This window comes from Buteo buteo, chromosome 2, assembly GCF_964188355.1.
Source record: "Buteo buteo chromosome 2, bButBut1.hap1.1, whole genome shotgun sequence".
Lineage (NCBI taxonomy): Eukaryota > Metazoa > Chordata > Aves > Accipitriformes > Accipitridae > Buteo > Buteo buteo.
In genome coordinates this window covers 27076131-27097244 of record NC_134172.1, presented here as the reverse complement: position 1 = coordinate 27097244, position 21114 = coordinate 27076131, and the positions used below count along the sequence as shown (strand labels likewise).

Here is a 21114-nt window from a genome sequence, read left to right as displayed (position 1 = left end):
GCTTGAGGGGGAGATAACTTACTGTCTGCTCAGACCAGTCTTAGTCTCCAGCTCTACAAATTTGTAATTTTTGCACGCATTGATAGTTCTGCTGGATTAACCTTTCTTTTGCACCTTGCTCATGTGGTTAGTTGCAAAGGGCTGCAACTGGCATGAGCTGGGAATTTGAATGTCTCATGACATATGAATTCCTGGTAGTGTTCTCAAGGGCAGTGTTGTCCCAGGAGGACAGCAGTGGCAGACCCGCAGCCATCAGACACAGCACAGCAGTTCCTGCACTGCTTTGACTGGCAGCTAGATTTAAGTGATGCCATTGGGGACTGCTATATTCATAGCAAAATGCACTGAATTTATTTATAAACCAGAATGAAGATAATGGGTGATTAAGGAATGATGCCAACACTTCTGAAGTTGCTTTTTCAACTGAATTACAGGATTGTCACCAGCCCTCCAACATTTACACTTCATACAGGGTGGGAAGGGAGCAAGGGTCTAAGTCTCTTGGCTGCAAATTTGAAAGGGAGGATGGGATGAGGTGGGAAATTCCTTTAATGCAAAGGACAACCGTAGGCATGTCTCCTGAGACGAAAAACCCAACACATGAACTGAAGGGGTATACTGGGTATGCATTTTCAGCACAAACAGTAGTGGAGTCTAACATCGAAGTTCCCAGGAAAGCCCAGTGTCTGGTACAACTTCACAGAGCCAGCCGAGATGTGTCTAATTTTTCCCTGGTATCGCTGCAGTCCCTGATGGACCCTATTGGTAGACTGGCACAAAGGTACTTTAAATGCTTCATAATCCTGGGGCTCAAAGCTGATGTCAATGAACTGCAGAGTATCTCACACTCAGGAGCCAGAGAGATGGTATAATACAGGTGAGCTGTGGCAGCAATACAAATAGCCATGTGTCAGCAGAGCCAAAGTAACAGACCATGTACACTCACTTATCTTGCCCATTTCAAGGTAGAGTTGATTAGCTTCAATCCCAAAGAAATAACAAAATGAGGAGCTCAGGCACATGGGAACACCTGACCATCCCTCGGGGACAACGCAACACTCCCACACTCCCTGTCCATCCAAAAATGTAATATTTTTAGCTGGTGATACAACAGTATGGTGTTCAAGTCTTCCTATTCTGTTTTATTACTTACATTTTTTTACTTCCTGCAGGACTTAAAAAACATATATATGTATGTGTGTGTAGATCTATATGTGTGTGTGCATATGTATATATTTATGGATGTATGTGTACATATATATCCTGTTACTTACCTCAAATGAGACATTCCACAATGTATAGATCAACATCAGTGATTTTTTTTCTTTATCAGGCAAGGCAAAGGATTTAAAGCTAGAAATTCCTATCAACCCCATTCTGCAGTATCTTTCAGATACAAGTTCAAGTTGCAAATATTTTCTACTCTTCTTTTTCTTTGATATTACAAATAGATTCCTAAAAGTCTTTCAGATATATCTCAAAGCTAGAGAAGAACATGAGAATGCCTGAAGGAAAGATAACAAACTGCTGATATGATGGTTGGTTAATTAGGTGAACAAGTAGAATTAACACGTTCAACTTGACAATGGAAAAATAGCTGTGCATAAAATCTTAGCTAATGAAGAAAAAGTGTTTAAAAAATATCTTTTTTGCTGGACATCTGATCTGGAAAAAATTCACTTGGAACATTTTATGCTTTCAATTTTTAATCCACAACTATTTTGACTTAAAAACAGTTATTGATGCAAATTTGAACAATTCAGATGTCTTTTTACAGCTTTCTTGCTTCAGTAAGAAAGCTTATCTGTGGATAGTTTCAAAAGCACCAGAAGCAATTAGCTGCCCATGTTTTATTAACTTTCAATGGTTATTAGGTGCCTTCCATATGATTCTTTCAAAAACAACCTACATGGTCATAGCAGCAATTCTGAAACTCCCTTGGGACCACAGCAAAAAAGGCAAGATGTATCTTCTCACTGTATTTCCCTTTAACCTGATGGTCATGATGATAAATACCTTTTCCCCAACACAAACTGATTTTAAATGGAAAATAACTAAGAAGTATAGGGCAGTTTTTAATGTGTTACCTGAATAAATCCACAATGAGTCAGAAAATAGTTACAGCAAGCAGTCTTATAATGCAGTTTCTGTGGCCCATAGTATGTAACACCTCTGTAATGGGAATCAAGAATGAGCTGTGTTCTGCCTCCCTACTATGGCCATTGTTTCTGGGGCTGGGAACAGTCCTTGTAAGGGACACAACCTCGACAGTGCTACCTTCCCAGAAGGGGCATGATGAGGACAGGATCACAGCATGCCTACCCAGGCATCAGCAGGCAGAGGCTGCCTGTTACAGATTGGTCTTGCACCTGCTTCACTGGATCTGTAGCTATGTCACTGATCTCTAGCGTTGAGCAATGCAACAACCTTAAAGACAGGAAAGTGTCTCTGCAAATGTTGCTTTTAGCTGGGACATCCCTGCAAGCCCTTCCTACCTTTACATTTCAAAGACCTGATTTTCAGACCTGCCGAGCAGCAGAAGGTGAAATGAAAAGTGGGTGTCTATAAGGTCTTTAGGTACCACTAGTGTACACACTTATGGCCAAGGATGGAAGGAGGATCAAAAAGAGGAATTTGCACGATCAGACCCTCCATTCAAATTTTAGTTCAACAGGCTTTAAAACATTATTTTCCAGCAAAATGAACACCACTAACATCATGTCAGCAAAAAAAAGTACCTTGTAGCACCCGAATGCCACTCAAAGTGTAGCAATAACAAGGGCTTTTACTGCAAAAAGAAAACAGGATTTTCTGCTGATGGCAATATTCCTTGAGAGGCTAGAACAGAGTGGGTTCAGGAGTGACTGTGTGTTGAATTAACACCTGCATTCCTGTTAAATGTCCAGGTCTGTTCTGCAACCGAACGTGGGATGGCTGGTTGTGCTGGGACGACACGCCTGCTGGAAGAATCACTGCTCAGAATTGTCCAGATTATTTTCCAGACTTTGATCCAACTGGTACATATTTCTTTTTATCATCTTGTCTTTTGAAGGAAGTCTTCAGAACATTAATGCCATTGAATGGAAGCATGTTTCCAGTGGCATTTTTGAAGCATTGTGAAATCTTAGAGAGTTTGGCTGAAATTAAAATGGGTTGCTTAATTTAAAATATTGTAAAAAATTTTATGTGTATTTATATTTATATAAGTATAACCCATGGATTTATGTAACCTAGTTTATGAAAATATTAACTACTTAGTTATAATATCAAAACTTTTTAGCACCTCATACTAATTTTTTATAATGAAGAGAAAATGTTTATGTGCATGAAATATGTATCAGCATGTTCTTTGTTCAGTTTTTATTGGAAAATAACATTTTATTGAAGAAAATGACCAGAAATAATGTTCTTTCCGTCGCCAAGTTTCAGTTGATCATTGAATTCTTCATACAAATATTAGCAGCCATGCAGATGAAGAAGCAATTCAAGAGCATTTTAAAGGACAAATGAAAGGAAAGATCAAGCACAGAAATGCTGCTAAATAGATATGAAGAAATATTAGACGCAAGTATAAGTCCACAAAGAGTATTGTTTGAAGAAAGGCACAGTTGTGTGTTCCACACTACATGTTGCTTGTAGGCAGTGCTTGATGCCACAGCGTGCTAAATCCAGCATAGATGCAGTGTACTGATTGCAATTAAGAACTATGAAACTAAACATTTGGGGGGGAGGGTATATAAATCTAAAAATTTTCAACAAGGTTAAACCAACATGTGTGTGCCCAACTGAAAGGTAAGGAAACAGACTATTGCATAGCTGTGAATAAATTACCCAGTACCATTAGCTAAAACTGTTGATTTTGTTGAGCTTGTTGCCTATTCAGAAACGGAGGAGTTTCCAGGTTGGATCAGACCCAGTATGCATTTTGCTGAATCCCATTTGCAGTAGTAGCCAGATTGATCGATATTTCTGTTCTTTACAAATCAAGCTATCCACAATTAGAGAATTCACCCAGCAACTGGGAAACTTCCAGTAGCAGCCCCAGTCTGAGGGGATTCAAACCTGCATCCCAACTTTGATAGAGGAACCTCTCCCTTTCCAATGGAAGCAGGCATTGACAGGATGGATTGAAGGATTTGTGTGCCTGGAAAGTGAGCTCACATGGCAGTGTGACTGTCCATGTCTTGTGGGAATACCCTGAGCCCTACCCCACAAACCTTTACAGCAGTTTACATCCCTGAGATAGACAACAGGCACCAAATCACAAAGTCCTGCCTTTTGTGACCTTTTTTTCCTTTCTGGCACACTTAATCTTGACCTTTTTTCTGTACAGTGTCATAGATTTCAAGGAGGAGTCTTGCAGGGCCACACTTGTGGCTAATCATTGGAGCACCTTGGGGGAAACAGGCTGAGGAGCTGAGACCCTCAACTGGAGGGGTGCCTTTGACCTAGGTCTCCCTCTCTGTGGACAAGTGCTTCAACCATCAGGCTCTTTGCACAAAAGATGCCAGAAGAACATTTTTCAAAGAATTGGCCAAACTTGGTTCAGTTCCCAGACAGAAGTGTCCACGTTCAGGAGAGAGCTTGAGGTTCTGGATCCTGAGGTTGCACAAGCCTTTTCCTACATGCATGTTGGAGGTGCCTCTTGGATGAGGTCTGTACCTTCCACTTCTGCCCCCATTTTGTTCATGATATCCTGCCCATGTGGCAGCAGCCTCTTTGATGAATAGGAAAATTTACTACAAGGCTTCTGCTTTCCCTGCTTCCATGGTTTTCATAGAAAATAAAAAATAATGGCACTAACAGTCCTAGTTTATGTATACTCCATGCGCTGCTCAGCTTACACCTGCAGAAGTAGCTGTTGGGCAGCCCTGTGATCACAGATGTTTCCCCATGATTCAAGGTCCTCATGCTTCAGTGCATGGGGATGATTACAGAGCCGTTCTCCTACTCATTCCCAAGCCACTAATTCCCAGCTTTTCCACTTGCTTGCTTGCCTCCAGTGACTTGTTCTGAACTAATTGCTCTGCTACAACACCACTATTCAAAGTAGCACTTGAAGCTCTCCATGGAGAAGCACCTCACTCCACTTTTAATGCTTATTAATGCCAAGGTCTGTGGCTTGTACAACTGATTGCAAATCACTCCTTAAGGTACAGATGTATGCTGCAGAGTCTGGCCCACAGTGTGTGCATACTGTGGTTACTCTTTCTGCCACACTTTAAAACTTGCAGATTTGGGAATTTTTTTGTATTCATGTTCTCTGTACACAGCCATAGAAGGCAAAGCCGGCTCCAATAATTAATTTCCCACTGTCCTCTCTGCTGTTCCGTTTAGGAACAATACCTTCGGGACTCCATATTTTCCCCTGGCACATGTCTCTTCTCCTTGCCAACTTCTTTGCCTGCATCCTGGTCAGTCAACACTGTTTCCCAGGCTTGGCAGCAGCTCAGCATCTCCTGGTTGAGTCAGGGCTGCTTTCCTAGAGTAGCTGTTGAGTAACCCAGCTGTGATGGGTTGACCCTGGCTGGATGCCAGATGCCCACCAAAGCCGTTCTATCAATCCCCCATCCTCAGCTGGACAGGGGAGAGAGAAAAATATAACAAAAAGCTTGAGGGTCAAGATAAGGACAGGAGAGATCATTCACTAATTACCGTCACGGGCAAAACAGACTCAGCTTGGGAAAATTAGCTCAATTTATTACAAATCAACCAGAGTGAGGTAATGAGAAATAAAACCAAATCTCAGAACACCTTCCCTCCACCCTTCCCTTCTTCACGGGCACAACTTCACTCCCAGATTTCTCCACCAAGCCCCCCCAGCGGCAAAAGGGGGACGGGGATGGGGTTTACGGTCATCACACGTTATTTTCTGCCACTTCAACCTTCCTCAGGGGGAGGACTCCTCATACTCTTCCCCTGCTCCAGCGTGGGGTCCCTCCCACAGGAGACAGTCCTCCATGAACGTCTCCAACGTGGGTCCTTCCCACGGGCTGCAGTTCTTCACAAACTGCTCCAGCATGGGTCCTTTCCACGGTGTGCAGTCCTTCAGGAGCACACTGCTCCAGCGTGGGTCCCCCACGGGGTCACAAGTCCTGCCAGAAAACCTGCTCCGTGGGCTCCTCTCTCCACAGATCCACAGGTCCTGCCAGGAGCCTGCTCCAGCGTGGGGTTCCCACGGGGTCACAGCCTCCTTCGGGAACCCACCTGCTCCGGTGTAGGGTCCTCCCTGGGCTGCAGGTGGAGATCTGCTCCACCGTGGACCTCCCTGGGCTGCAGGGGGACAGCCTGCCTCACCAGGGTCTTCCCCACGGGCTGCAGGGGAATCTCTGCTCCGGCGCCTGGAGCATCTCCTCCCCCTCCTTCTTCACTGACCTTGGTGTCCGCAGGGCTGTTTCTCTTACATGTTCTCACTCCTCTCTCCGGCAGCTGTTTCTCACTCTCCCAACTTTTTTTCCTTCTTAAAAATGTTATCACAGAGGTGCTACCACTATCACTGATTGGCTCGGCTTTGGCCGGCGGCGGGTCCATCTCAGAGCCGGCTGGTATGGGCTCTCTCTCGAACACAGGGGAAGCTTCCAGCAGCTTCTTACAGAAGCCACCCCTGTAACCCCTCCCCCCCGCTACCAAAACCTTGCCACATAAAACCAATACACCAGCACATATTACATCTGCAGCATCAAACCAGCAGGTAGCCAGCCTTTGCTTTACAAGTGGCTGATTGTCGCACAGGGACTTAATAGTGTAGGAGGGAGACAAGAAATCATGGGGGTGACTAGAAGTCTTTCAACTGCTAATGGTAGTGGCTGCCACTGACAGGTGGCCAAAAGCACAGGTTCAGCCATCCTGAGAAGTCTGTCAGGTTTTGTGCCACAAGTCATTATTTCCTTCGGTTACTTATGCCTGTTAAACAAAATACAGCTAGATTTTCTGATGAGAAACAGAAAATTCATCCTAAGAACCATGATTTTACAAGATGAAAACTGCAGTGCCTGTCAGATTTCCTTCCCATTAAGTCTCTCTGATATCAAACCACCTCAGCATGTATTTTAGGCATACAAGTAACTCCATGGACTTCTGAAACAAGGATTTCACGCTATGCCACTGTGGGCTTCACTAAGATCTGCAAAACCACTATGTATCAGCTCGCTGATGGCTAAGTTACTTTCATTTGAGGCCATGCATAGCTTTGAGTCCTGCAATAAAATGATGTCATTCAGCTTGCTTTTTGTGCTTTGATACATATGTCATTTGTAGCTGGAAAAGTAAAATGTTATCTGGCAGCATAGGATCGGATCCTCCTCCCATTGGCACATGTGGGTGCTGTATACCAGCTCTCTATATCTGAACACTCAACAACATTCAACATCGATGCCAAGAAGAAATTGCTAGAGTATGTTAGACAGTAAATAAGATGAAATCATATTCTGGAGAAAAGGACCCAGAAGCAAAATGATGGAGAACATGCTCAGTGCTCTGTTCATTTTCTCTCTGACAACTTCATAACTAAGTACCAAATGTAGTCCCACTTATCTCACTGAACTTACATCAGTTCTTACTAGATAGGAATCTGTGTTCTGAAAGAAAGAAGGACAACTGTGATAATCTAGTCTGTTCAGTTACCTAGGGCTTCCCACACTTCTTTCCCCACCTGAGGAAGCTCTGTCCTGTGAAAGGAAATTAGTATCTTAAAGCTAACAGACAAACAGAAACCCCTCTCTACAAGCTGCGACAACTTTGTCTTTTCAATAAACAACTCCTGTCTCTTGTAGCAATTTCTTTCTCACAATGACCACCATGTGCAATGTGATAATGCATAAACCCAAATCAATTTGTCTGGAAAACATACCGAGACCTACTGCTTTAATTCCAGTGACAGCAGGAAATAAATTGTATCATCTACTCCTGACCGAGAAGCTCTGAGCAGGGCTGAGTTTTATACTCCCCTATTCAGGCAACATGCACAGTTTCTCTTGAATTATATTTTATATTCCTATTTTATCCAGGTTAATTTTTGGTGTAATCCCTTTGAAATGGTTCCAGGTCACACTGAAATTGCTAGGAATTGAATTTGATAGGAATATAGTATGTATTTCATGCTGGTAATATTCTTGCTGATAATTAAGGGAAATCTATTGTGGATGCAATGGCCTTCTAGCAAGGCAAATTTACTGGGGGCAGCAGGAGGAGCAGAACAGTGTCCTGTGCCATCCATAGGCTGTTGGGTTTGTGGCAGGGGAGAGTTACATTACCCACCGCACTCTCCCTGCGCAGTGCGTTCGGTCAGGATGGATGTTGTGCAGTCACATAGCAATGGAGCTGAATGTGCAAGCTGCGCTGTGGCAGCCATACCTTTTCGTTTCACTTTCGCTCCCTTTCCTCTCTGGCAAAGAGCAGTGGTTAAGAGCAGTAGCCACCCCAGCAGAGAGCAAGCCCAGCCCAACTTTGTGATCCAAGGCTGCATTTATCAAAACTCAACTCAGTTCTCCACTTTGTTGGGCTTCTGTCTTTCGTCCCATTTTGTAAACCAGTTACTCATAACTCCTTATGTGGCTCCAAGAGCAAAGTTTCCAGAAGTGCAATTTGGAAACAGATCCATATGTATCCATAAACAATTAGCTTAGATGATGATTAATGTGTTGTTACCTCTCACAACTGAGGAACATGGAAGCACAGCCTTGCCTTCCTGCTCTGACACTGACTAAAGGCAAGGAGGTCCCCTTGCTCTGGAGTGTGGATCATGGTGGCGGAGGGGACAGAGGCACTGCGGTATTTGTATTCTCTGCAGCTTTCTTCTTGTGCCATACTGCAGTCTCTGAATTGCTTTGTCTTTCTTACAAAATAGAGGACTATTAGAGAAATAAGGATAAATGCTGCATGCAGGAAAAGGGGGTACAGATTGAATAGCTCTTGCAGACCCTTTTGCATTTACCAGCTGTGATGCCTGTGACCACAAGGGACTGGATTTGGGGGACACAGGCACACCCTTCTCACAGCAGGCAAAATGCTCAGAGTGTTCAGCAGAGTAGGTTGCCAAGCTGACAAGAGCAGTCATTGCAGATGAGAAAGCATGGCCTTCCACAAACCAGAGATGGAGAGAGACCTTCTGGGTCGCAGCAGCAGCTGCGGCTCCTTCCACCCCCAGGCTCCTGGCAGACAGGGAGGCCACTTCCTCAGGCATCCCCTAATGCAAGCACTGTGCTCCTTCCCACCCAGCACTGGGTCTCGGCAGGGCGACGTGCCCGTGCTCAGAGCAGGTAAGGAGCAGCACCCTCTGTGGGCAGGAGCCCCAGGGACCTGCTGGGGCACCCTGAGCAGCCTAGGAAGGACCAGGGAGAAGCCTGGGAGAGCCCTTCTCTTGCTGCCACAAATGCAATTTTCCTGACTCTGCCTAAAAAAGCCAGCTCTGATTTTCTGCTGGTCCTATTTTCCTATCTTGAAGTGGTATCATTTAGACAGTGACAAATAAAACAGACCTGAACACTTTGTCCAGCTGCTTCTTTTCCTCCTACCCTTCTGTATGTTTCTGTCCTGCTTCTTAGTGAGCTTGACAGCTGTATTTTAAAAATCAGTTCTTATCCCCACAGTGCACAATATGACTTTGTTATACAGATTCCAGTTCTGCTGACTGAGACATTCTGATGATAGTGATAACTTCACTCACCAGGACACTGGAACTGAAGTTTTCTAGGGTCTCCATTGTATTATATCAGATGATTTTTTTGGTTTTGAAAAATTTTCTTCGAGAATATTTTATTGAGGATGTAAGTAAATCACATGTGCTACATCAGGTATTCCCTCATCTGCAAAACTAAGTACTACACAGGTCTGTCCAAACAATGGCAAAGAATCCAATGTCTGGTATGTGCTGAGCGCACACTGCAACAGAGGAAAACTTCTTTCTACTTCCAGTTTGTAACTCAACAATAAATTAAAAAAATGGTGTTGACTCTTTTAACATCTGCTAGCTATAGAGTTGGTCTAATTGTAAAAAAACTGATTGATAGAGCTATCCTGTTTGTTCCAGAATTATTAGGTGAAGATAACTGTTACATATAAATGACTGAGTTGGTTTTATGAAAATATGATACATAAAACACTATTAGTAGCACAAGCAATACCACACGCAAAAACATTACTACTCATTACTCTTTTTAGACACTTCACTACTCCCATGAAACTGCCCTCATGCACAAGATTTCTCTTATCCTATTTTCCCAGACAGCTCTTGAAGTCTCTGTCTTTCTAAGCTAACTACAGATAGCCTGCACAACTGCCTATGAATTGCATAACTTTGAGGTTGCTAAAGTCAGATGAGACGAATCCCATGCAATGTCACTGTTCCTCCACTTTGAATAACATGATGCCCAAGTGGTGCCGTATCCAAGCTGATAGGGTACAGGCAGAGCCTAAAAAATCAGTGTTCACATAGTATTTGAATAGTCTTAAAGCACACACTTCCACTGTGCCTTGCTGGAATTGCCTTACCTAACATTCTTCAGAGCTTACTAGATTCTTCTGGTTAGCATAAAAACCAACACGTGCCCAGGTTCATAATCCCACACTTGCTGCTGGGCCACTGGAGAATAACTTGCAGTAGAACAGTGGCTGGCTTACAGACTCACAACTTTATTTCTGTATAAAATCATAGATTTAGAAAAGATGTTTGACCTGTTTGAGTCACTGGGATGGACGGGAGGGAGGCTTATCGCCCAGTCCCATATTCTGACAACGTCACAGCAAGAAATCTGTGGGACATAGCCACTTCCAGACTAGGATCAGTTGTGCTTGTCTGGCTTCGAGAAAAAGTATGAGGCAACAGGCTTGTCTCTAACTTACAGAGTCCACATTAAACTTGGGCAGAGTGCCTACCGAGGCACTAAAGTACAGAGATGATAGATGGTATTACCATTATACTCTATAGCATAGTAACAAAAGCCGTGTACTTTGCAGAGTGTATGGGATAGTAGGTACGATGTTTGTACACTGTGTTCCATGGTAGCGTAACCATTAATCTTTTATCTATGACTGAAAACTTTTTCCAGCTTTAGATAATATCTGGCAACAAGTACAATGGGAACGTGGCTACACAGGCAGTCTGAGATTATCTCCAAGCTTCAGCGATGCAAGGCTGAGATAACATGTACTTTTCCTCTTGGTGTTGTTGATGCACGTATTGATTTTCAACAAGTCCACCAAAACAATGATTTGAAACTCATAGTATTTTCAAAAGTATGCTCTGTTCTGGAAGATTGTCTTTTTTCTTTTTTTTTTTTTTTTTTTTTTGCAATGGCACTATATAAAGTGTATTTCTAGTCAGAGGAGGATAGCTCAGTCTGTACAATCCTTACCTTGCCAGTACGATCAATTGCTTTCCTTAGGGTGTATAGAGGGAATATGAATATTCCAAATGAATAGACTCATTAATCATCAGAGCTGATTAAGAAAAATAAATGCAAATGTTGAACACAAAATGTGAAAATGTGTATGTTTAAATGGTAATTGGCTCTGTAAAAGTGTATTGACCGGAAGTGCTGTTAATCTCTGTATAAAGCCCATAAAATTATAAAGCTAGAATAGGCAAAGGGAAGTCAAGATAGGCTTTTTAGACTATTTTAAAAGTCAGACTTGAAAATCTCTGTTTTTCATAAATAAACAACTGTGTCACTATTTAAGAAAACATCAAATAATTTAAGTTTCTGATCTTGTCCTGCCTTTGTTATTCGGGCAAACTTTCCAGTGACTCCCATTTGGCTAATGTTTGAGGGAAGGCCAAAGGAACTAGTCCAAAACTTGACAAGTGATTAGAAGTGACTGTCTGCGCCTCAGCATCCAGGGTTTCCCAGGCAGAAATGTGAGTGTGGCTGGGAGGACACAGGCACAGCACACATCTGTGGCTCCAGGCATCCCTTAGAGCTGTACAGTGCTAAAGCCCTGACCATCCCCCTGCCACAGTAAAAGGACGCACAGGAAGGAGCATGAGCCTGGAGAGCAATCCATATGGCAGAGCTTTCGGGAAGGGTGCCAGAGCCTCCTGTGGTGCAGGAACCAGCACCAGAGACACACGTGGAGAGGCCGAACACACATCAGATTATTTAAACAGAGAACTCCGCAGCCATTTCAAATGAAACTGGACACTTAGGACCTGTGCCAAAATGTTTGCAAGGCTGCTTCTCCCAGTGCCTGCATGCTTTGCAGCCTCAGAGGAAAAGGAGCAGTGCTCCTGCTCACGCCTGGCAGGATTTAGCTGGCACACAGACTGGGCAGGACTCCTCCATCCCTCTGTATAAGCATATGGCTGGTGTTGGGGCTGTCACCGTCTCCAGCACCCAGGCTCTGTTTCATACATTGCTTGCTGCCCTTTCTCTACACAGCATTTTTAACTAATTATTTCCCTTGATACCTGAAAGCCTGCTGCAAGATTCAATCTGCTAGCATCTGTGTATGGCTACCAGCATGTCCTGGAGAGTGTCAGGTTTGAAAACAAAAAGTTAGATTTGCATGCCAGCCAGTGGGCACATTCATGTTCCAGCATCGATAATGCAGGTTGGGACAAGAACTATCGATATGCAGACATCACTGTGTTTGCCTGCCTGTGCACACTTCTGTCAGGTTCGGCGTCGGGGCCTAACGTTACTTTCTGTCGTGGCTTAACCCCAGCCAGAAGCTAAGCACTACGCAACTGCTCACTCACTCCCCCCCACCCAGTGGGATGGGGGAGAAAATTGGGAAAAGAAGTAAAACTCGTGGGTTGAGATAAGAACGGTTTAATAGAACAGAAAAGAAGAAACTAATAATGATAATTATAACACTAATAAAATGACAACAGTAATAATAAAAGGATTGCAATATACAAATGATGTACAGTGCGATTTCTCACCACCCACTGATTGACTCCCAGTTAATCTCCAAGCAGCGATTCCCCCACCCCCAGCCCCCCCCAGTTTATATACTAGACGTGACGTCCCATGGTATGGAATACCCGGTTGGCCAGTTTGGGTCAGCTGCCCTGGCTGTGTCCTGTGCCAACCTCTTGTGCCCCTCCAGCTTTCTCGCTGGCTGGGCATGAGAAGCTGAAAAATCCTTGACTTGAGACTAAACACTACTTAGCAACAACTGAAAACATCAGTGTGTTATCAACATTCTTCTCATACTGAACTCAAAACATAGCACCGTACCAGCTACTAGGAAGACAATCAACTCTATCCCAGCCAAAACCAGGACACTTTCTCTTCCAAAACCAGCTTTCAACAGCCTCCTTAAATGAATTATTATCACATAAATAACTGCATCTGAATGAAGGCTGGGTATATATTCTCTGCTGTATTCATTCAAGACAAAAGGAGAGAGATAAACAAGTATACCATCAGATAAATCTCTGAGAAAAAAACCAAACCAGACAAATGTCTATTAATTGCATGAGTTGAAAATCCTTTGAATTTTGTTACACAGGCATTTTATTTCCAAACATAGATATTCTTTTTTTATGGATTTTTTAAATATGTAATATGCATATAGTAAAATAACTATTCTTGCAATTTATTGTCAGAGAGGGCTTCAAAATACTGTGATGAAACTGGAAACTGGTTCCGCCATCCTGAAAGCAACCGAACTTGGTCCAACTATACCCTGTGCAACTCTTTCACCTCTGAAAAATTGAAGGTATGCTACAGTTAAAAAGATAGTGATTGTTTGGGAATGGTTTTGGGCTTGTCTAGCAGTAAGACACAAATGAGAGAGACCAGAATAGTTCTCATCTTTCAGCTCAATTTGTTGCACCAGAATTGAATAGCATTGTCCTCATGATTTTAGCTTATTAAAATTATTTGATGAGTGCTCAAACCTAAATATAGGTTTGCTATGGGGTGGATAATTTAGTAGCAATTCATGTGACAAGTTTTGCAGTATTTTTCAAATGCATTCTTTAATTCCTATGATTTTCCCTGATTGTCCAACAGTTATAAAATGATCCTTTAGAATTTCAATTTTGCTTTCTGTAACAAGTATCTTCCAAGCTGTTGATGTCTTCTCTGCAGGGCTAAAAATATTAATGTAAGCTAAAATTATTTTTCTTAAACAAAGAATATCACCCTGTACTTGCTCCCTTTGAAAAGAAATATTTATGAAGGTACCATTAATCCAGAAAATCCTACAAGCCTGGACACATTTAACTTTAACAGTTTGACTGAAGTCGTTGAGACTATTTACAATAATGAATTAAGCATTTGCATTAATATTTCCAAAATCAAGTTGCTAAGCTGAAAGAGGAGAACTAAATATAAAAGCACCAAAAGAAACAAGGAGAGAGAAATCTGAGAAAAGCTTAAAAAAAATTAAGTTAGGGAAGCTCATGAAAATAAACATATTTCTCAAATGTGAGTGGAGCTCCAGGAAAATCTGATTACAGATTTATGACAGAATAATTTGTGACTATTTGGAATTGTGGAAGGAAAAGAGTCAAAAAGTGATTTGATTTGGGGTTTGTATTGGAGGATCTTTTTTTATGCAGCCAAAAAACAGTATGTGGTTATACTTAGTAATGATCCAGCCTAAAGGGCCTTGGAAGAGTCTACTGGACTAGGCAGGAGGTGAATTCTAAAAGTTTTTGCGGCATGAGGAACCATCATGGTAAAATCGGCTCACCTATGTGACAAAGAGAGAATAATAGTAACATTCTGAGATCACAGAGGCATTAAATGGAAGCACCATAAAAATATAATTTTTCCAGATGTTGGCGCATGTAGGGAGGCAAAAAATGTAGTTCTGTTACCTATTATCCATGTTTCCAGAAGAACAATTTTGAACATGATTCAAGCAAAGTGCAGATAGAACACAAAGGAAAATTATACGTACATCGAGATTCTTCTGAAACAAAAAATAATGGAAAATGCAGAAAGAATCTATCTTTACAGAAATGCCAAGTTAGATTATGACCTTTAATCCAAGTCTTCAAAAACAAGAGTATGCTTCATTTGTAGACTATTTCCATGTACCTACGGATAATATAATTAACTGAGTAGGAGGTATTCCTATTCAAGAATTCTGTTTCCTCAAGTGAAGAATTCTAGAGGGACAAAAAAAAGAACATTTAAGTGTTTCTTTTACAAGTTTTCTAAGCCCAGGATGACAAAATCTGCATAAGCTAAAAATTTGGTGAGTCAGTGTGTTATAAGTCCTATATATCAGAACGGACATGACAGATTGCCAGTTCAAGGAGTGCAGAAATTAATAAAACAGTTCATTATTTGTTGAAGTTAACTGGAAATACCAACATGCTATACTTTTGAGGCAGATCACTTAAAAAAACCCAAACTGTAGCCAGTTCTTTAAAATGTGGCGGTAGACCATATGCTTTGTTAGCTGATGGTTCAGTCCATTCTGATCTGTCTTTGTTGTTGTATTTGGAAAGCTTTTTTTGAGCAGTTACCATAGCAAGTTTACATGGAGTAATCAAAATTGCTATTGCTGAGTCCCAGATATACAGTTAAACTGATTTAGCAGTTGTACGCTGAAAGGTAGATAGTTGGAATAACCAAGAGTCCTCTGGGGTGCACATGTACTTGCATGTAGCTATCTGGAAGCCTTTCCTACTTCTAGGTGTTTCAGGCTCAGGGTTGGATACGGGATAGGCAGCACAACAACATATTTTTGAACAGTTAATCTGTAAATTAAATTCAGGTTTAAAAATTATATCAGTCTAATATCGTGAAAAACCACAGCAACCACTTAGTATGGAGCGGCAGAAATGTCACATGCACACAGGTGTAAACCTCTCCCGCTACTCTCTATTCAGAAAGTTGTCTCTTCTCTGCACTTTGCTCTTCCCTCTCTGGGGTTGCTGGTGCTTCAGAACAAGTTGTCAAGCATTTGCGCTTGCTAGCAATGTTGTGGTTAGTCTTTGTGAAGGAAAACTAGGAGACCTAGGATATTTGCAGTAAATATGCATAGATATCCACAATTTGGTGAATGATATTTACACTCAGATCATGTCTGTTCTACATGGTCAGGATGGTGTAAATGTGGCTTTGGCTTAAATTTGAATCAGGCCACCACCACCCAGGTTAATGAAAGCAGGAACTGATTCCAAAGTTGTAAAATGACTGAAGAACAAACTAAATAAGAAGATGTGCACCTTTGCTAAGAGGAATGGCTTTGTTTTCTAAATTTTATTCATATTTGTTTTCAAATGAAAGTTTAAAATTACTTGGAAACACCACAAAAATGTGAGTGGCAAAACTTAGGGCTACAGAAAGCAATTCATCTAATTGTTGAAAAAAAGGAAAATTGCTCACACGTAACAGAAAAATGAACGAAGTGGAGCTGAAAAGAAAATAAACCCAGCAGAGGAACTAAGGTCTGCTATCTAGTCTTTTTTTCAGGACAGGCTGATACTATCTTAGTGCTTTCAGAAAAGAAGGCAATGGTGAAGCCTGGCATGCCATTTAGCCTCCTGCAGTCTTCTGACAGCTGGATGATGCTTAAGAGCTTGGCTGAGACCAAAGTATGACATTTAAATACCGCAGCATTCTGCAGCCCAGGTGCTGTCCTGTGATTTTGTTTTACTATTGGCATACAAAACATGGATAGGCCTATCTTAGATTTCACTGACATTAGTCAAAGTGAAAGCCCAATTATCTGTTCGTGCATACTGGCTTCACAGCACTGTAAGACCATCTAGTTGCCCAATAGCAAGGTGCACACCAGTGTGAACCAGAATGTGTCTCAGGCTGTGCTGTTCTAGTGTGGTAGGAGTTGAGGATAATTTTGATCTCATCTGCTGCTTTCATGACTCTGTAGGCCTTAATCGTCATTCCCCTCTGAATTCTTTCCAAAGGGGAGAATCCCAGCATTTGTACCCACTAGTCATAGCACAGCTACTCTACCTCAGTCATTTTAGTTGCTTTCTTTCCACCTTTCCTAGCTCTGCCGTGTCTGTAAGGTGTGGAGACAAGAAACACACATGCATTTAAGATGTGCTATGAAAATTTGAAGCAGAGGCACAAGGATGTTCTACCCTCAGTGCCTTTCCTGATGATATCCAACATTTTGTTGGCATTTTGGCTGTCATTACACACTAAGCCAGTGATTCTGATAATTGGCCAGGGTGATTCCAAAATCTCCTTCCTGAGTGCGGTTTCTAGTTCTGAGTTCAGCATTGTGTAGGCAGGGTTTAGATCATTTGTCCCTAGGTGTATCCTCCCACTTTTTTCTGTATTAAAGCTCATATGGCATCTTCTTGTCCCCTCAGTTATGTGAGGCCCTTCTGTAGTCCCTCACTATTACCTGGAAGACCTAAGTATCACCTGGAAACTTAGAGATTTCTCTGCATCAGGTTACTGATGAATATGTTGAACAAAAAGCCAGCCCTGATACCAGTCCTGAGGGCACCTAACCACTGACTTATCTCCAAAAGTGACAATTAAGATTTTTCTCCCTGTTGTTTAAGCTGCTTAAAAACAATAAAAGCTTTCTACCAGTCCTGTGGCAACCTATTTCCTTTAACAACTTTTTTTGTGTGGAAACTTGTCACGGACTTTTGAAAATCCGAATGTGTTATGTCTGCTGTGCTCTCCTAGAGCTCGGGAAAGTTAGTTACACATAGTGTGAGCAGAGATGTCACCAGTTACTTCAGCGCAGCAGAAACAGATCAACTCATCTAAGAAACACTTATCTCGTCTTTAGACCATGAGTCATGCTATTTAATAGACTGCTGATATTAAAAGTATATTGAAAAAGAACCTTTGAAAGAAAAGAAATACAAAATGGGGGGGTGATTTTGTAGATTATTCCTCTATGAGAAAAAAAAAGGGAGTGCCTGCAAATTGTTCATGTTTGCCTTTTTTTTTTTTTGTTAAATTGCAGATGGCGTTCATACTTTATTATATGGCGATCGTTGGCCATGCTTTGTCTATAACATCCCTCTTGATTTCCTTGGCAATTTTCTTCTATTTCAAGTAAGTGTTTCTTACAGACATTCTCTCCTCTTTCCCTGAGGGATCTCAAGTGGTAACCAAAGAAAAGATTGGAAGGAGACATGGCAGTGAGGAACAGCTCTTCTGAGTGCCTTTTTATATAATCCTGGTAAAAAAGTCTCAGCATAGGGTCTTTTCACCAATGGGACATGCAGTGCATAGCCAAGATCATGCTGTTAGATTTATCAATAGTGGTGTAAAAGTGCAGCCCATAGGGAAATGGCGTAACTGGGGGTGCGGTAGGGCCCTTCATTTACCAGTTGCCTATTGTTCCTTGAAGGGTATGTCCAGCCCCTGGGCAGGTGCAGTGACTACACAGGGCATTGGCTTGGAGCCCCCAGCTCCTGAAGAACAGGAGTACCTTCATCTGGTGCTGAAGGACTGAGCTATTGACTTGAGTAGGTGCTTACAGGACTCAGCACTAAAGTGAATCTGACACTAGTGAGTAGCCTGTCACCATTATTAAAAGGAAAAACAGTGATGTCCTATATCAGAACTTTAAAGGAGACTAAATTGAGATTCACTGAAAGCACTGCAGCTACTGTATGGCAACTTAACTAGAGCATTTAAATCTTATCCTTTAGTGAACCTGTCTGCACACCATTTATTATAATGTGTCTGCAGTGAAGGAGCAGAGGGCGCTCAGATTTGCTGTCAGACAGGCAGTCACAGCTTCAGTCGCAATCAGTAGTGAAGGGCTGTTTGGGAACAGCCTTCAGTTTTCAGCTCAGGGAAATGGTAAGCACTAGAAGACATCAAAGGCCCTGAGGAAAACATTCAAGAATAAACAATGGACAAGATCCTGAGCTATTATACATCCAGAGCTATAATGACTTGCATAAGCTATATTCTCCTAGCTCTTTCAGCAATTTTTTTAAGGTATTTCACTTTTGTAACATTACTGTAAACTGCAAACTTCCCCTACTGATAGCACACTCAGAAATCAGGGTTGTAATGTCCATTCACAGATACTTTGATGAAACAGAATGATACATCCAGTATAATGACCCAATCTTACTGATGTCAGCAAATGCACATCAGTTACTTGCAAGCAGATAGCCAGACCATCAGTTCATGACCAGAGATAAATGCTCACCATCAATAAAGTATATATGGAGACAACTGCAAGATAATCTAAAAGGCCAGGTAAAGTTTTCCAAATGTACCTGGATAAAGGTTTCCAAGGATACAAAGGAGTATTCCCCACACTGCTCACTGGGAAACAAAGTAAGACTTTTATTGCCAAAAAACTTACCTCATTCAAGAATAGAGAAAAACCCCAAACTCTTCAAAGAATGCAGTATTCTTTGAGCAGTCAAGAATACAAGGAAAAGGGAACACAAAAAAATCTTTTTTTCTTCACAAGCTTCTTTACAGATTTTAAGAAAGAATAGTTGGACACTAATGGCAACCTGCAGTAACTAAAAGTCCATCACTGTTGTCATTGTAAGAGTATACTGTTTCAAGGTTGTAATTTAGCCTGCAAGAAATTATTTCAAACTAAATTGTGCCAGAACACAAATAGGCCTGTGTGAGAGTATTAGTAAGCTTATTTCTACATGAATGTCAACAGATTTGAGCCCTTGATGAGCATCCAAAATACAATTTTTTGTTTCTTTATCGTCATCCTCATAGAAACATAAATTATATTCTTTTGTGTATTCATCAAACTATTTCAGCAGCTCAAAGACATATTTGCAATCCAGAAGTGTAGAATACTTCTAGGCATTAATTATCTTTCCAGCAGGCAGATAGAGAGCATGACTTTTGTATACAGGTCAGAATTTATCATTTGGTTTTATTTGGTTGATGTTTCTAGAAAAATGAAAGCCAAAAAGAAGCCCTCAAATCTCCCAACTCAAATTTAACAAACACATCAATTGCGTTTTTTCAGATCTTAGTGACCAAAATAGTAACTGTGAATTATGAGCAGGTTCTAAATTAATACCTTCCCACTCATGCCAAATCATGAATGTATATATGCCTTATTTTCAAAAAGACCAGGATTAGTTCTCCGTAGAACCTTTATTTTCCAAAGCAGTTCTTCACACTGAAATTTCCAAGTCTGAAAAGGGAAAAATTGGTCATTTTTTCTATTCCTTTATCTTGCAGGCTTAACTTAAAACAAAGAGTATTTCTGTAAACATTCAGCTATTCCTTTTTGTCACCTGTAAGGCCAAGGAATCATAATGAAGCACAGCTAGTGCATTTTCTATCATGACCATTTAGTTTTAAACAGTTACCATGACTCTTTTAGTACAGACTTTTTAAGTGTCTAAACTAACTGGCATTTGTTAAGTGTCTTGGAATTGATAGATTTAATATTCCACAGCATAAGTGAAAAACTTCAATGCAATGTGACAAACTTTACATGCTAGATTGTGTGATATCATCAACTTCATTATCTGTGTTTCTGAGATGTGGTTTTTTGGCCACAAATGCACATATGAAGATTTGTAGAATCCATCAGCACATAGCAAACACAGAATTCCAGCTTACACATGCACAGTAATTGCATAAATTTGGGAATAAAAAGAACCCCTACCTCTAGTGCACAAGGGATGGTTGCCTTGCTCTAAAACTCTGCAGTAAAGGTGCTCCACAAAACCCCAGATACCTTGTGCCAGTGCTTAAATCAGTTCTAGCCTCAGAGTCCCTGTATTATTTAAACTAAATCTTACATGAGGCACCTTAGCCTATTTCTGGTCTCAATTTTCATCTATGCGTACTACATATCTATGGATATGCTCAGGTTGTGTGCCTCCTAGCAGTAATTTCCTTAGTAACATTATGCAAAGCTTGTCCCTGGTTACTTCATCTGCTGCAGGTCCCTGGAATGGTACACCATGGATGAGGGTGTCCATATGGGCTTGAAAAGGGTATGCTTAGTAAATTGAGCGGCCAGAAGAAGCTGGCATAAATCCTAGGGCTATACAATTAGATGTCTCTGCCTCAACTGTCAAACAGGAAGGGTAGTAAAAGAACAAGCCCCCAACATCACCACCACCAAGAGTGAGTCTAGGAAACATACAAAAATGAAATAGTTGGACTTTGTATAGACTGAAAGAGTCTGTAAGATTACAAGCTCAAAATAGGTTGATCCCAAATACATGTTATGAATTCTGCTAATTTCCAGAGAGGC

The 21114-nt window shown here is 41.4% G+C and overlaps 1 protein-coding gene across 1 annotated transcript in view; it reads left to right on the top strand.

Moving 5' to 3' along the window:
• The window catches only part of CALCR (calcitonin receptor), a 178992-nt gene that overhangs the window by 115480 nt on the left and 42398 nt on the right, over positions 1–21114 (top strand). The window contains exons 4-6 of the mRNA XM_075049378.1: positions 2907–3017; positions 13550–13662; positions 17863–17954. Of these exons, the coding sequence (XP_074905479.1) occupies positions 2907–3017; positions 13550–13662; positions 17863–17954 (316 nt within the window). The remainder of the gene's footprint in view (positions 1–2906; positions 3018–13549; positions 13663–17862; positions 17955–21114) is intronic.